General features: G+C 39.1%; 1 protein-coding gene across 1 annotated transcript; it reads right to left on the bottom strand.

Moving 5' to 3' along the window:
• Window positions 1-2,135: 2,135 nt before the first annotated feature.
• On the bottom strand, window positions 2,136-12,125 carry C2H3orf85 (chromosome 2 C3orf85 homolog). The gene is made up of 4 exons (XM_074860872.1): window positions 12,077-12,125; window positions 4,655-4,803; window positions 4,368-4,453; window positions 2,136-2,524 (listed from the first exon to the last, which is right to left on the bottom strand). The coding sequence occupies exons 1-4, from the start codon at window positions 12,123-12,125 to the stop codon at window positions 2,446-2,448; spliced, it is 363 nt and encodes a 120-aa protein (XP_074716973.1). The 3' UTR covers window positions 2,136-2,445.
• Window positions 12,126-13,283: the final 1,158 nt, after the last annotated feature.

Raw genomic sequence — 13,283 nt, 5'->3', positions numbered from 1 at the left:
GGAAGATGTGTGGGAAAAGGCAGTAAAGAAGGGTCCAAAGTTACTTGTGGTAAAGTGCTGAAACAGTATGGCAAGCTAAATAAGGGGAGAAAATTCACAGGGTAAATATTTTTCCAGGTTATTAATAAATGCAGAGGAAGGAGTTTAACATTCAAATGCTTGTGAAAGCCATTTGCTCATTGTCATGAATGGCGTGTATTTTGATAACATGAAATAAGCACCTCATCCGCCACCGCTACTCATGCATGCACAATTCTTCCCATTTAATTCAGCAAGACTAATTATCTGAATTAGTGACATTAGCTTGAAGCTATGGCTTTGCAGATTGAGGCTCTGGCTTTGAGAACAACTTCTTTAAAGGAATTAGTTATGTCTAAGTACAACAGAACTGTCACATTGCATCCCCTGGCTTTGTCTGACGTTTTGGTTGCAAAGCTGGTCTTATGCAAGACTGTCCTCATGACAACAGACTTAAGGCAGTGGTTATTCTAATTTTATGGCTCTGACAACCATAAAATGGCTCATAAATGTCGGACAGTTACCTCACCAGCTGATAGCAGCTGAGGTAAGATGCACTTCGTTTTACCTTCCACCTCATTGATGGACTTTGTCATCCACACTCCAGGGATGCCTGTTGTCCATTTGCAAATCAGCTCCCAAACTAACTTTCATTTGGTTTAACTTACCATGCAGGCATGAAAACTACAGCTAACTCTCAAGCAGATCCCAAACCCCTGCCTTGGCAGCAACAACATCAATTAGAGAGGCAGGGCTGAAAACAGCAGCACTTCAGGAACTGATGCCCACGTGGATTGGGCATTGCTGCCTGCGGAGCAGAAATATCTCTGGGACCAGCAAGGTGCACAGCTGGAGGAAGCGGTCCTTTGATTTTTACTTTATATCCATTTAAAATAAAAGGCAATGTTTATCCTTACAGTCCTGTTTTTTGCTATAAATTGAAGAGTTTCAGTAACAACTCTATTATGCCTGCATTGTTACTGAGGGAAATAGTGGAAGGTTTAGGATCTGGAGCACTCGCTTATCCCACGTCAAGCAGCACAGGGAAGGGGGACAGAAGGGACAGAAGTGTTTAACTAGTGAGGTCTTTTAGGCTATACATCACTTGTCACCCCCTATCTTTGAATGAACTGTTCATAATTAAGAAGTGTGACTGAAGATGTGAAATTCTACACGGCAAATACTGAACTTGCACCTCATTTATCTCTTTCAAGCGTTTAACGAATTTTCAGCTTCAGCTAATGAGTAATGGCAATTTCAGGCCCATTGTTCTGTGCAGGGAAATTAATAACAGCCTAAGGAGAGTTTCATACCTAGAAGCATGGTAGAGATTGCCAAAATGCCAAAATATGCATTTCTTTTTGGAAGATCCAACATTACCTTTGAATTCGTTCCAGTCAGTACACAGTCCATATTCACAAAGAACCGCAAATGCACAACACACAGAACCTGCTCTTTGGGGATAATAAGTGAGCAAATATTGCCTGCATTCACCTACCCTACCCTTAAGGTTACCATACGTTTTGGTTTCCCCAACAAGTCCTCTTTGTCCATGTAGAAATTTTGACCTGGGTTGAAAGCTTTTAATTGCTAGCAGTACATTAATACCATGTAAAAGAAATGTGGGAGCCAAATCCTTTCTTCACATAAGATATATTAAAGATATAAGATATATATGAAATAAGATATATATTAATGGATAGAAATATGGAAACTTTAAGACCTAAGAACTTGGCATAAGGAGCATTTTGTCATTACCACTTTTATTAGAAAAGGACCTGTAAATAAGTGTTTCCACCTCTCCTACTTCCATGGAGTAAGAAAAAGCAAACCACAGTGGTAGCTGTGGCTTCAGATGATTTTGGCATTCCAGACCAAGTACAGAATTTAAAATGCAGAAAGCAAAGCGTATACATGATATGGATGTATACTATAATATCTACTAATTTGACTCCAGTACATGAAAAAATGGAAAGGCACTTGAAGTGCAGAAGTATACTCCTCTCCAAACCTGGAGCAAATGTACTCTGTTTCTCTTACCCACCCAAAGTGACTGATTTCCATTTCTTAACTGCCTCTCAGAAATGTAGCTAAAATAAAACAGTGAGAAATAAAATTGTGGGTTTTAGTCACAGAAGCAGGAATGTACATTTAAAAACAAATATTTAGTCAAAAAAAATGTTTTACCTGAAAACACAGGGTTTTTTAAACTTAATCTGCTTGCCTTGTCTTCTTCAACTTCTTATTCAATTTACCATGATTTACATCTCACTTCTACTTATGAATATAAAATATTCTATATTGAGAGAATTAGCACGTTAATTTTGGGTTTAGACAGTGGGATGAGATAAAGTCGCCATCAAATACATAATGGCAAATACATAACATGCCATATCCTAACATGGCCAGACATGAGATGTGTAGGATTTAATAGCTCATCCTTGTCTGTTGCTGGAGGTGAGTCCCAGACTGCTGTAGCATGTCCGTGTAAGATCTGATGTTGTCACTAGAAAAGATGGAATAAATTGCTTTTAGAAAAATTGTGCAAACTCAATTTAAAGATCCTGTCGGCAGATCTGGTCTTCAGATTTGCAAGCTTTTGCAAATGTTTTCTTCTGGAAGTATGGCCCCTGAACCAGATCCCAATATATGTCATATAGACTTGCTTTTCTTGGCCATCTCAGAAATATCACTAATCATGAACAGTAAGGTTAAAATTCATTGTTTTACTTTATCCATAACGCTTTTTGTAACTTCTAGCTTCATGTCTTTTCTACTATATGCCTTCGTAAAAACTCTGGATGTTAATTTCTGTCATATTAACATTGGGAAGTGTATTTCAGTCTGGGAGTTAACCAGCCTCGCTCTGAAATCATGAACGTGCTTCAGTGGGAGTGCCTACAAATGTGTTTCTGTAAACTGGCTTTAATCCTGTCATATGACAATCATAAGGATTATCATTCTGGAGGCATAACTCATCTTGCAGTATGCCTGGCAGCTGTCAGGATCACAGCCTTCAGACACGTGTATTGGACAACTAATAATTAGATGCAGTTAGGCATTCTCTATGTGAATAGTTTTTCTGATGGAAAAGACAGGGTGGGTTTTTTCCAGAAAATTGAGTAAAGTGTCTTCAGGTAACTTCAGATTTGTCATAAAGCAGAAGTGACAGCTGCTAGCCAAGAAAGCTGCTGCACACATCAGTATTAGAAATTGTGAGAGAATATCTTGGTCCCTCCTTCCAGTTGTCCAAGGGCACTGGCTGAAGTCTTGGCAGGAGGGTGGGGAAATCATGAGTTTTAGTTATTCTCTTCTACTTTGCTTCTGTTCAGAGAGAGAGTGAAACTGGCATCACCTTTCAGGTGGAACAGTCCTAGATATCTCAATCCAAGATTCACCAAAACAAATTCTTATCTTATAAAAAAGTGCTTTTCAAAACCCGCATTTCAAAATGAAACTTTGAGCTCACTTTCAAAAATTGACCTTTAAGTCAATAAAATCCAAAGCATATTCAATTCAAAGTATATTATGAGAAGAAGTCTACCCATTTTCCTATTGGTGGTTACAGTAGACTGATCAGACTGCTATGTCTTAGTAACTATTTTAAGCACTGAAACTTGAAGTTGTATGAGTTTAGTTCTACCCACTCCTGTCCGTTCCAAAGGACTGCAGTATCTTCATATGAAAAGTGTTTCGCAGGAATAGTGTGTGTATTCTGCATTGTGCTTGTCAAACTGAATAATTTAGCAATTGTTTCCTAAATTGGACAAAATTATGTCCCAAAAACATGTACATTTTAGCACAGTCCTAAACAATTTCTCTATGACAATTTGAGACACTTCATTTCACATACTTGTGTGCTGATCTATAAATACTGGTTTTACCAACTGCTATGCCTCATTCTCTGTTTTGTTCTGCTGAGGTTTTATTCTACACTGAATACAGTTTTGTTACTGAAATAGATGGTGTTTTTTATCTTTTATTTTTCTCCTCAGGAATTGCTTTCTGTCTGCTTTTTAAATCAACTATGTAGGATATATTGCTGCAGTTTAGATTCTGTGGACTTTTAAAAAGATATATATTCCTTAAGCTTTTAATGAATTCTTCCAAAGCATACTTAAAAAAGAACTTGCCACAACAAAATCACCACATTTAAGTAACTATAAAACTTGGGCAGTAAAAAAAAAATATTTAATTTTTCAAGATGTCTCTTTATAATTGGGTTTGTTAATGTGTCAAGTTATGCCACTAGGACCCAATTGCCAGCACTCTTATATTGGTCAGTTTTACTGAGGTACACGCATGCATACTGAGTCTATGAAACGCTCTGTTGAGAAACCCCATCATACCTGGCAACCGAAGGATCAAAAGCAAAAGAACCCAAGTCCATGTAGTATTGTGCGGTGTCTCTCAAAGCTGTCCATGATTCACTAACCTGAAGTAGACCAAAACAGAAAAGAACATTCTGAGCTTTGATACTGAATAAATACAGTGTGTGACTATTGAGCAACCTTGCCTGCATTGATAAATAGGACAGACTTCCTTGCTTGCCCCAAAGGGTTACTGTTATGTGTTAATCCCAGACCTGTACTTTCCTTTTTTTCAGCAGATGCTTCAAGGTGATGGAAGAAAATACCTGTTCAGCCACGGTGTATCCCCACACATTCTGGCTGCTGCTTGGGTCCCAATAGTTCTGAGAATATGGTATCTGTCGTTTAAGTCGTATAAATTGATTTGCTGATTCTTCTGTCAGAAAAGGTGCTCCAAGGACACCTGAAATGGAAGCTGAGAAATATTTGTAATAGCAGAATAATATTTTAGAATGTGCACTTCAGAAAACATATTTATACCCAAGGAGCATGTCTTTGGACCTGTAGATTAACAGAAATCAAAGATGGTCCTTCCTCAGATCTTCAGAAAGACTGTTTTTTTTAAGCATGAAGTTGATAAAACAGCTGCTATAAATCATTATTTTGCTGTTGGATCCAAAATAAACAAAGTTACAATCAAATTAAAGCACTAAATATCTTTAATACAAGATTTTGTGACTGAAAAGAACCTTAGACTGGAATTGCACAGGTCTCAGATGTGCTGAGGAGCCTAAAGTTTTTTTTAAATAACGTAAACCTACCTATGAATTTAACCACGCTTTCTAAACTTCCAGGTTTAGATAAAGTAGCAGCATAAAAATTGCATGCATGGCAGTTATTCCATGAGCAAGATATTGCACTTCTAATCTTGTTATCACATTGCTTTAGCCAGCTTTTGAGGTCACCCCAGATGCAAAAGTACTTCTTGCAGATCTTCTTGAAATAACCATTCTGCCCAAGAAAAAGGGCTGAATTCTTCATTAACTTTGTATGAAAGACCCTGGCACAGGAAAAGTCTTTTCTTTTTAGTCTCTAGTGTTTGAGACATAAATTTATTTGGGGCTAAACTGGTCTGAAACAGCATGTCAGTTCAAATCATACAATTTTTAATGAACCGGTGATTAAGTTGAGATTCAGATATGTAAGCCAAGCTAAGGCCAGTGTCTGTAAACAGCTGTGCTCCAGTTCAGTGAAGTGGGTTTAAATGGACACTTGAGAGTGGCCTGCACATATCTGGTGGTGGCCAAGAACTTGGACCTTTGTCTATTATGTCTTACATTGGGAGCTTAGCAGGGCAAGCAATTGCCTCACTGACAGCTCTCCAATGCCCTTATTCCTGAATTTCTCGGGGGAGAATCTAACTGAGAATGTCAAATATTTGCTTTCATGCACAATTTCAGGTGAATCCAGTTCACTTGCTGTTATTGCTAGCTTTGCTGATCATCCTCAATATGGCAGCTCTTTAGTTTTCTTAATAGAAAATGTACACTGAATGTATATAGGTAGAAGATAAGTGAGTTAGAGTATCTGCTGCTCCTTTTCACTTGGTTTCTTCTCAAAGCCAAACAGTGCTTGAAAAGAAGGTGAGAAAATGCTTGATTATACAGTAACAAAAAAAAAAAAAAAGAAGTGAAGGTGATTCTCATCTTCGCTCTTAACAAAGACATGAAATAGTATTTTAGAAAATTTACTTAGCAAGCAATGACAGTCCCAGTAATTCCTTCCTACTTTGGTTTCTTCAGATGCCAAGTTACTATAACCAGAAACTGGAGGCAGAAATTTTGGGGTAGGGAGTTTTCAAGGAATACCATCTTTAAAAATGTTAACAACTCAATGGAAAAACCTAAGTTCAGACATTTGGTGTGAAGACTTGTTGTGTGAACTGCTCTCTCCCTTAGGGAACTGAGGAATAGCTATTTCTGTACTTCAAAAAACAAGTAAGATTTTTGGCCTGGGGAGAAAAAAAAATATTTCTTGCATTTGTCTATTAAGCTGCCACACTTCTGTTCCAGAGCTGCAAAAGATAAAACTAAGCTCGTACCAAATTTCATTATTTCTCTGGCAATTTACTATTTTCCAGTAGAAAAAAAATCTATGAGCTGTTAACTTCTGTTTAGTGAATTTGGGGTTTTTTTGGTACTAAATATTTTGTAAGCTCATGATTACATTTCTGGACTGAGATAACTGGGATCAGAAATTGGCTCACTAACAGGCTTCACTTTTGTTTATATGTATATATAGTTAATAAGGGCCATTAAACATTAAATTTTATCAACAATATGTGCTTTGGCCTTCCAGCTTCATGGTAAGCTAGAAAAAAAGATCATTATGCAGCTCTGCTTTTTGTGTTCATTTTCCCCATTGCCCATGTCTTCAAAAAAAGAGCTTGTTGTTCTTCTGGTGGGACAGTGAGGTGTTGTCTTGGCTACTGTGGTGCAGAGTTCTGCGTCTTAAGGGTATTAACTTTCAATTTTTAATATACAGTCTGCTCTGGCTGCACCTGTATCCAGTGAGAAATGCCATCCCTAATCATACTGAATATTCACTTTGATTAAAGTGTACTTGCCTGCACCAAGGGGAGGCAGGGGTGTCAGCTCTGCTCTTGGCTTCTTTTGTCACTGTTGTCACCCAGTTCTTGTTCTTTTCTAGCTACTATCTCAAATCCTTCCACCCCTCACCTTTAGCACCTAGGAGCTATCTCTGCAGGGCTTTTCTCTAACTCCTGGGGCACTCCAAAGATGCGTAAGTACCAGAAGAAAATCAGGTAAGCGCCTTCCTCTTCAAGCTAATCCTTCAGGTTTAGCTCGTTCTCTCTTCATATCACCGTAAAGATCATTATATGTCTCTGAATGGGGCAAACTTCATTCACCTCTAGAAGTCTAGTGAGACCATTTCTAGTGAAACCAGAAATAGTCCTGTTGGTCTTTCACTGGGACTACACAGACAAGCCAGAGTTTGTGCGTTTGCTTGTGCTCTGGCAGAGCTCAGAGAAAGCAAGGTCTTAAAGCTCTAATGTAGACCTGGGGGCATCAGAACAGATGCCTCCATCTGAGTCGCCCCTATACAGTGTATAGTCTTCAGCAAATGACCTGCATCTTGCCTCAGTTTAAGTTTCTCAGACTGGGTGTAATTTTTCCCACCTTTTGAACTGCTTATTAAAAGATTCTGGAAGAGTTTGTTGCTCATGTAGGTGTTTTATAAACACAGACTATTCCTGAAGGACTGCAGCTCTCCATCTTGCAGAGGACTAGCACAGTAACCAGCAGAAGAGAGTTTCAGAGCACGTGGGCATGAGACTAGAGGAAGTTAGGAGCAGGTGGATAATGTTAATGGGATGGCTTACAATGCATAAAGTTGAGCTGAAAAGGGTGATGAATTGCAAATTGTGGTGAAACAAAGTTAACTCACTCTGAAGAGCAGAGCAGTCAGACATATTGTACGTTAATGTTTTTATTCAATGCTGGTTTTCCTCTTTTCTCCTAGATAAATATGTTATTTGAAAAGCACATTTAGGGATTGATGGCCCAAAGGAAAAATAGGAGGAATGTGTGTGAGGAGTGAACTATTGCAGGGGCTGTATCAGCTGTTACCAGCTAGAGTGTTTCCTTTCATCATGTCTTGAAGATTCACTTAGTGTTCTCATATGAAAAGCAAATTATAGAAAAAATTGGCTGGTTTTAGCAAGCAGATGCTTAGCTCATGTAATTATTGCCTTCAGGTAGTTTTGTCTATCCTGTACACCTAAATAGATTGTCCAGAGGGAAAACTATTATTAATCATTACTGCTGTGGTGCCTTCTGAGCATCTCATTTTGGATTAATGTGAACTGGTATAAGACTAAACTTGAGAGAGAGGAGACAGTGGTAGAACCTTGTCATCTTTGTCAAAATAGTAAATGTGTACTTAATCCAGCACTGACTATAAAAAAAAAAAAAAAAAAAAACCAAAACCAAAACCCCACCTGATTATGAAAAAGGCATATCAAATAGCTTGTAATGTCAAGGTAATAATAAAAAGTATTACAGTATAGCAAGCAAACTGCACTTAAAATATAAAGTCAAGCTGCATAGATCTTAAATTATTGTGCCTTAAAATCTCTTCATACTAGACTCAAATGGAAGCTTAACTCTATTGTGCATGGATAGATTTCTAGAAAACAAGATATTTAGCTGGGTGAAACTGCAAAGTCTTCCCAGGAAGACATCTTTTTCTATCAGCTGAATGTGCAGTTATCCACTTCATCACACAATCAAAAAGGTGAGTATGGGATTAAATTTTGACACCTTTGCCTGCTAAGGCACCCATTTAATTGATATGCTTTTTCTTTTTAAGAAACTAAGCAGTACAAGCCATTGTGTGCTTAGCAGTCTTTGGGGAAAGCAGACAAGCCACCATTTGCATGTGTAATGCTAGAGTTAAATGATAAGCAGAGAAACCTTTAAACTTGCTTTAGTATAGGATATGCTCCCCCCACCCACCCCCCGGAACCCAGGGAGTCTTTTTTTATCTAAATCAGCAGTATTGTGTAAGTGCTGAGGACCAATCTCAAGGCTTGGGACCAGAATTTATACCTGGTGTGCATATGCCACAGGGAAAAGTGGTTTATGTTTAATTTGCTGTGATATTTACAAAAAATTTGACAATTACTTAGCAACACTTCAGTCACTCTCTGTGCACATTGGCATATAAACTGGAGCTATTTGTTTCTCTCCCTAGTTTCTGGAGACTATTGCAAGTTTCTGACAACCTGAAAACCTATTGCTGAAATTATATCAGTGGAATTTAAATGTCAAAAGTTGGTGATTGCTCCTTTCCTTTTAGTCTAATAACTCATCTTATTATCAGCTTTGCTGATTGTCTGGTCAAAATGTCAGCTCACAGGGGTAAGACTGTCAGTCTTATCAGCACTTTAGGACAGAGCTTGGACAGAGGCTAAACTTGGACAGAGCTAAACTTCAACCTTGGACACTTTAACCTTGCTGAGGTGGCTGGTGGTGATGTGTTGGGAACTTTGAAAAAGTAAATCATATGCTGCAGCTCAGGTGTGTTTCTTAATGTTAGAAATGAGCCAGAATGAACACACCCCCCTCCATGCTTCAGCTAACTTTTTAAGTATAGCAAAGATTCACAAAGCCAGACCCCAGGATTCAGTCTGAGGATTCAGAATACCACAGGGCAACAGTGCAAGCACTGAAAGAATAGTGTGGGAGCAGCTGGTTTGCTCTTCACTAAAGTATTTCTCTAGGTTACGTGGCACTACATGGAAACCAAGATGTGGTTATCTGTCAGTAATTTGCATATGTAGGTGTATTGCAGCAAGGATAGACTTCTGGATTCTCCAGGCCACCTCTGGGTCATGTGTCGCCTTTTCTCATTTGAAAAGTACAATTGCATTAAAGTCAAACATCTGCATATTGCTTTTTCAAATGGTGAAAAAGAAATGTGCATATGCATATTGGCTATGTATCCCAAAATGTTTGGATGGTAACAGGCCTTAAAATAAAATTGAATCAGATTTGCTAATACCTGTTGACAGCAAAACTTAAAGTCTCTGATTGTTAAGTGCTACAACACTGTTCATATCATCCAGTCTGAAATATAGGTTAATTTTTAAAGCTTGAAGTACAGTAGTCTCTATTCTTTGACAATTCTTAATTTTACAGCACAGGACATGAGGTCTCTGGTTCAGAGGTGAGAGCTCAGTCATTAGCAATTGTTAGAGCTACAGCATGAGCCTCATTCCTCATCAACAAAGGCAGACAGTTTACAGACACTTAATGCAGAATTAGCTATTGAATATATTGTTGGTGTGATGCCAGGGGTCAGGAAAATTGTCAGGTGTGGCTAAATAGCAAGGCAATTTGGCAAAAATCCTAGATAATCCTAGGGAATGAACTACTTCCCCTGCAGCAAAGTATTAAAAGAAAGCATCGGTCCATTGGTCCTGCTCAGTGGGTCCTGGTGAAGTTTCCTTCCTAAATCCATACAGTTTAACCTTGAGTGAATGGGCAAGAGGCCCCAGTCAGACACCTGAGAGATTTCAATAATGATCCCAGTGCCAGGATATCACACTCTTGAACCCCATCCCTTGCTGCTGCAGTTTGCAGAGGCTAAAGAAAAGGTCCAGCAAACAGCCCAGAAAGCCTATTCCCAGAGATGTGGAGATGGTTTATTATGGGGACTGATTTATAGTAGCTGAGTTGAGGGTGTGACGAAAAGTCAGGTTCTCATTAGTGAGTCTTACAGCCTGGTTTAATTCACCACCACCTTGACCATTGTTGAAAGGATTCACAATTAATGAAAAACTGAACTGTTTGTCATCAGTTAAGAGTTCTTCAAAAATCAGTAATAAATACTTTTTCCTGCTGTTTGAAGAAAGGAACCTGGGGAAGAAGGCAAACAAGGCTGTTGGAAAAGACAGAGACATAAAGGAGAAGAAAGCACAGATAATTTTTCCAAAAGGAGGGCCAGCAGGCTGCTGTGCTCCCAGCTTGGCTCCAGGTGACACTGCTTGTGTCATGATGGCCTTCAGTGGAAAGGAGATGAGGTTCAGGAAGACAGACAAGTACCCAGGAATAGTCCAAGCTCAGTTGTACAGTGGATCAGAAAGTGCAAATAAGGGGAAAGGAAGGTTTCTAGGTGAGCTCTAAGTTGCAGAACAGAGAAAGACCCTTTCTATCTCCTTCCCTTCCTGCAGAGCTTTACTGCAGCCAGAACTTAGGGTCATATGACAAGGAAGAGAATTTGACCCATAAAAGAGTGAATTGAGACTATGGTCTCAATTCAAAAACCACCTTTTTTATTAATTCATGATTAAGCATTGGCTAATTCTGTCTGCCTCATTTTGCTTTAGTTCTTCACATCATGTGTTTGCTGCATGTCTGTTGGACCACTTAGATCTAAGAAACATTTTTAAGGCATGCATGTGGATGGAGCACCTTTCCGTGATGTGAGCAATCACCTGAGAAGTCAACAGTCACTTACTGCTGCCTGGTTTGTTCTAATTTAGTGAGCAATAAATTAATCTCACCGCATGTGCATTACTGATCATTGATCATACCAGTCTGTGCAGCTTTGGGAAGAGCATTCTTTCAGCCTTGCTGATGCTGCAGCTCCACCCCATCCATTCTCACTCTGGTCCAAGTTTTACAGGGTGAGTGTTGATTTTAGATGCCCTGGTTGCCAGGGTGCTGTGAAGGTTCAATGATCAGACATCCTGAGAGCTTTAAAAAAAATCAGTCTCCTTAAACAATTCAAATCAGACATCCCAGAAATCACTTGTGAAATAGATCATTTGGGGTCCTTATAAATGCATGTGAAATTGTTTCTTACAAACAATAAATGTTGAGATCAGAAAAATATTTAGGGAAGATTCCAGAAAAACAGCATTAAGTCCTTTCTACAATTTTAACAGTTCAGGAAATCATCCCTTTCGGTCAGGAATGCATCCTCACTCTTCATACCTGATGGGCTGAGCAGTAAGAGGTTCAGAAGTAGTCACAAGGAGCAGAATCAAAGACTGTATTTCACAGAATTTGTTATGCAGTCTTGTGCTCGCCCACTCTCCCATATGTCTCTGCTGCAGTGATTTCCAGTTAATTCTCTTCCATCAGTGTTGTGCTGGTGGTAGCATGGGGGTTTTTTGCCAGCTATTTAACAAACCATGAGACAGGGTGCCAGGCACTTACCTGTAAACAGCAGAGCAGACACCAAAATTTGAAACATTTTCAGACACATGGTAAATTATCCAGAAAGTGTTTCCTTTGTAAAGTGGAGGCAGTCATACAGTTTTATACTTTGTTATCTTTAGGTTTATAAATCATTTACCAGATACCTGTAAATCGTTGGTGCAGGCAGAGGGCAGGGTACAGTGCTTAGTTCAGATTTGTCCTATATGCCTCTGTATACTTTGGACTTTGCACGCTGAGCCTCTGATGAGCCCTAATGGCTCATTATTGTGTGGCTGCATTAACTTCTCCATAAGCTTTATAACACAAAATAGTGTATTGGGCTTGTTCTGTGGCCCTGAACAGACAAGTGTCTGTAAGTCAGTCTTCTGCATGATTGTTCTCCCCTCATTGTGGCAATGGGCATGAGCAGTTTATAGTCTGATGCAAATATGAATGGTGAGAAATGGTGTTTGAATCCACCTGTTCTCAGAGCAGTGCCTCAGATATATACAATATATTTAGCTTGGGTTGAGGAACATAAATGTATAATAAAACTGACTGAGAAAGCACTAGGGCACATGAGGAGAGAGGGAGTTGCATTCCTGCCCTGAACCAGGCACAAGTCACAGGGTCTCTCATTGCCTTCTGCTGGTGTCACGACTGTAGTGTGGAACACTATGAGTTCATGCTCTCTTACCTTTTCCACCTCTGCAGTTGGATTTTGCCTTTTTATATACAACTCACTGTCAGTAGCAGTTGTCTTACTGCAGACCAGTTTATCTTCATAAGCTCACCTACACTGATGACAACGGACCACAGAAAAGCTAAGCTTTATCACATGTTGAGGTAAGTTGATGTGCACTTCACCAGTACAGGCGTGTGTGTACTCACAGGTCTTTACATCAAGGAATTAGACCTTGCTGACATTACAGGTCAGGGACCAGACTCCATGCTGATGGGCAGTAGTACTTTATTCTTTCATTCACAGTGAGAACCATCCAGTCTAGACAGGGGATGGAGCAAAGGTTTGTTGGGAAATAAAAGAGCACTTAGTTATTTAATTACAGAGTCTTATAGTTTTTGTCATTACACATTGGTGAGCAGGAGGGGAGACTGTTGAACAGCAGGTCTAACAGTGGAATCCTTAACCTTGCAGTAGATTTCTTCACAACTTCAGTAGTATTTTAGCACTGTTCTACCAAAAAAAAAAAAAAATCAACTCCAC

The sequence above is a fragment of the Strix uralensis genome, chromosome 2, assembly GCF_047716275.1.
Source record: "Strix uralensis isolate ZFMK-TIS-50842 chromosome 2, bStrUra1, whole genome shotgun sequence".
NCBI lineage: Eukaryota > Metazoa > Chordata > Aves > Strigiformes > Strigidae > Strix > Strix uralensis.
This window is presented reverse-complemented; position numbering and strand designations above follow the sequence as displayed.

Bases quoted from the DNA above. Each gene is read 5' to 3' on its own strand.
- C2H3orf85 (XM_074860872.1), bottom strand. From the start codon at position 12,125: ATGTGTCTGAAAATGTTTCAAATTTTGGTGTCTGCTCTGCTGTTTACA. The intron at 4,804-12,076 runs GTAAGTGCCTGG...AATATTTCTCAG, and splicing joins GTCTGCTCTGCTGTTTACAG to CTTCCATTTCAGGTGTCCTT. The intron at 4,454-4,654 runs GTATTTTCTTCC...GGTCTACTTCAG, and splicing joins GATACACCGTGGCTGAACAG to GTTAGTGAATCATGGACAGC.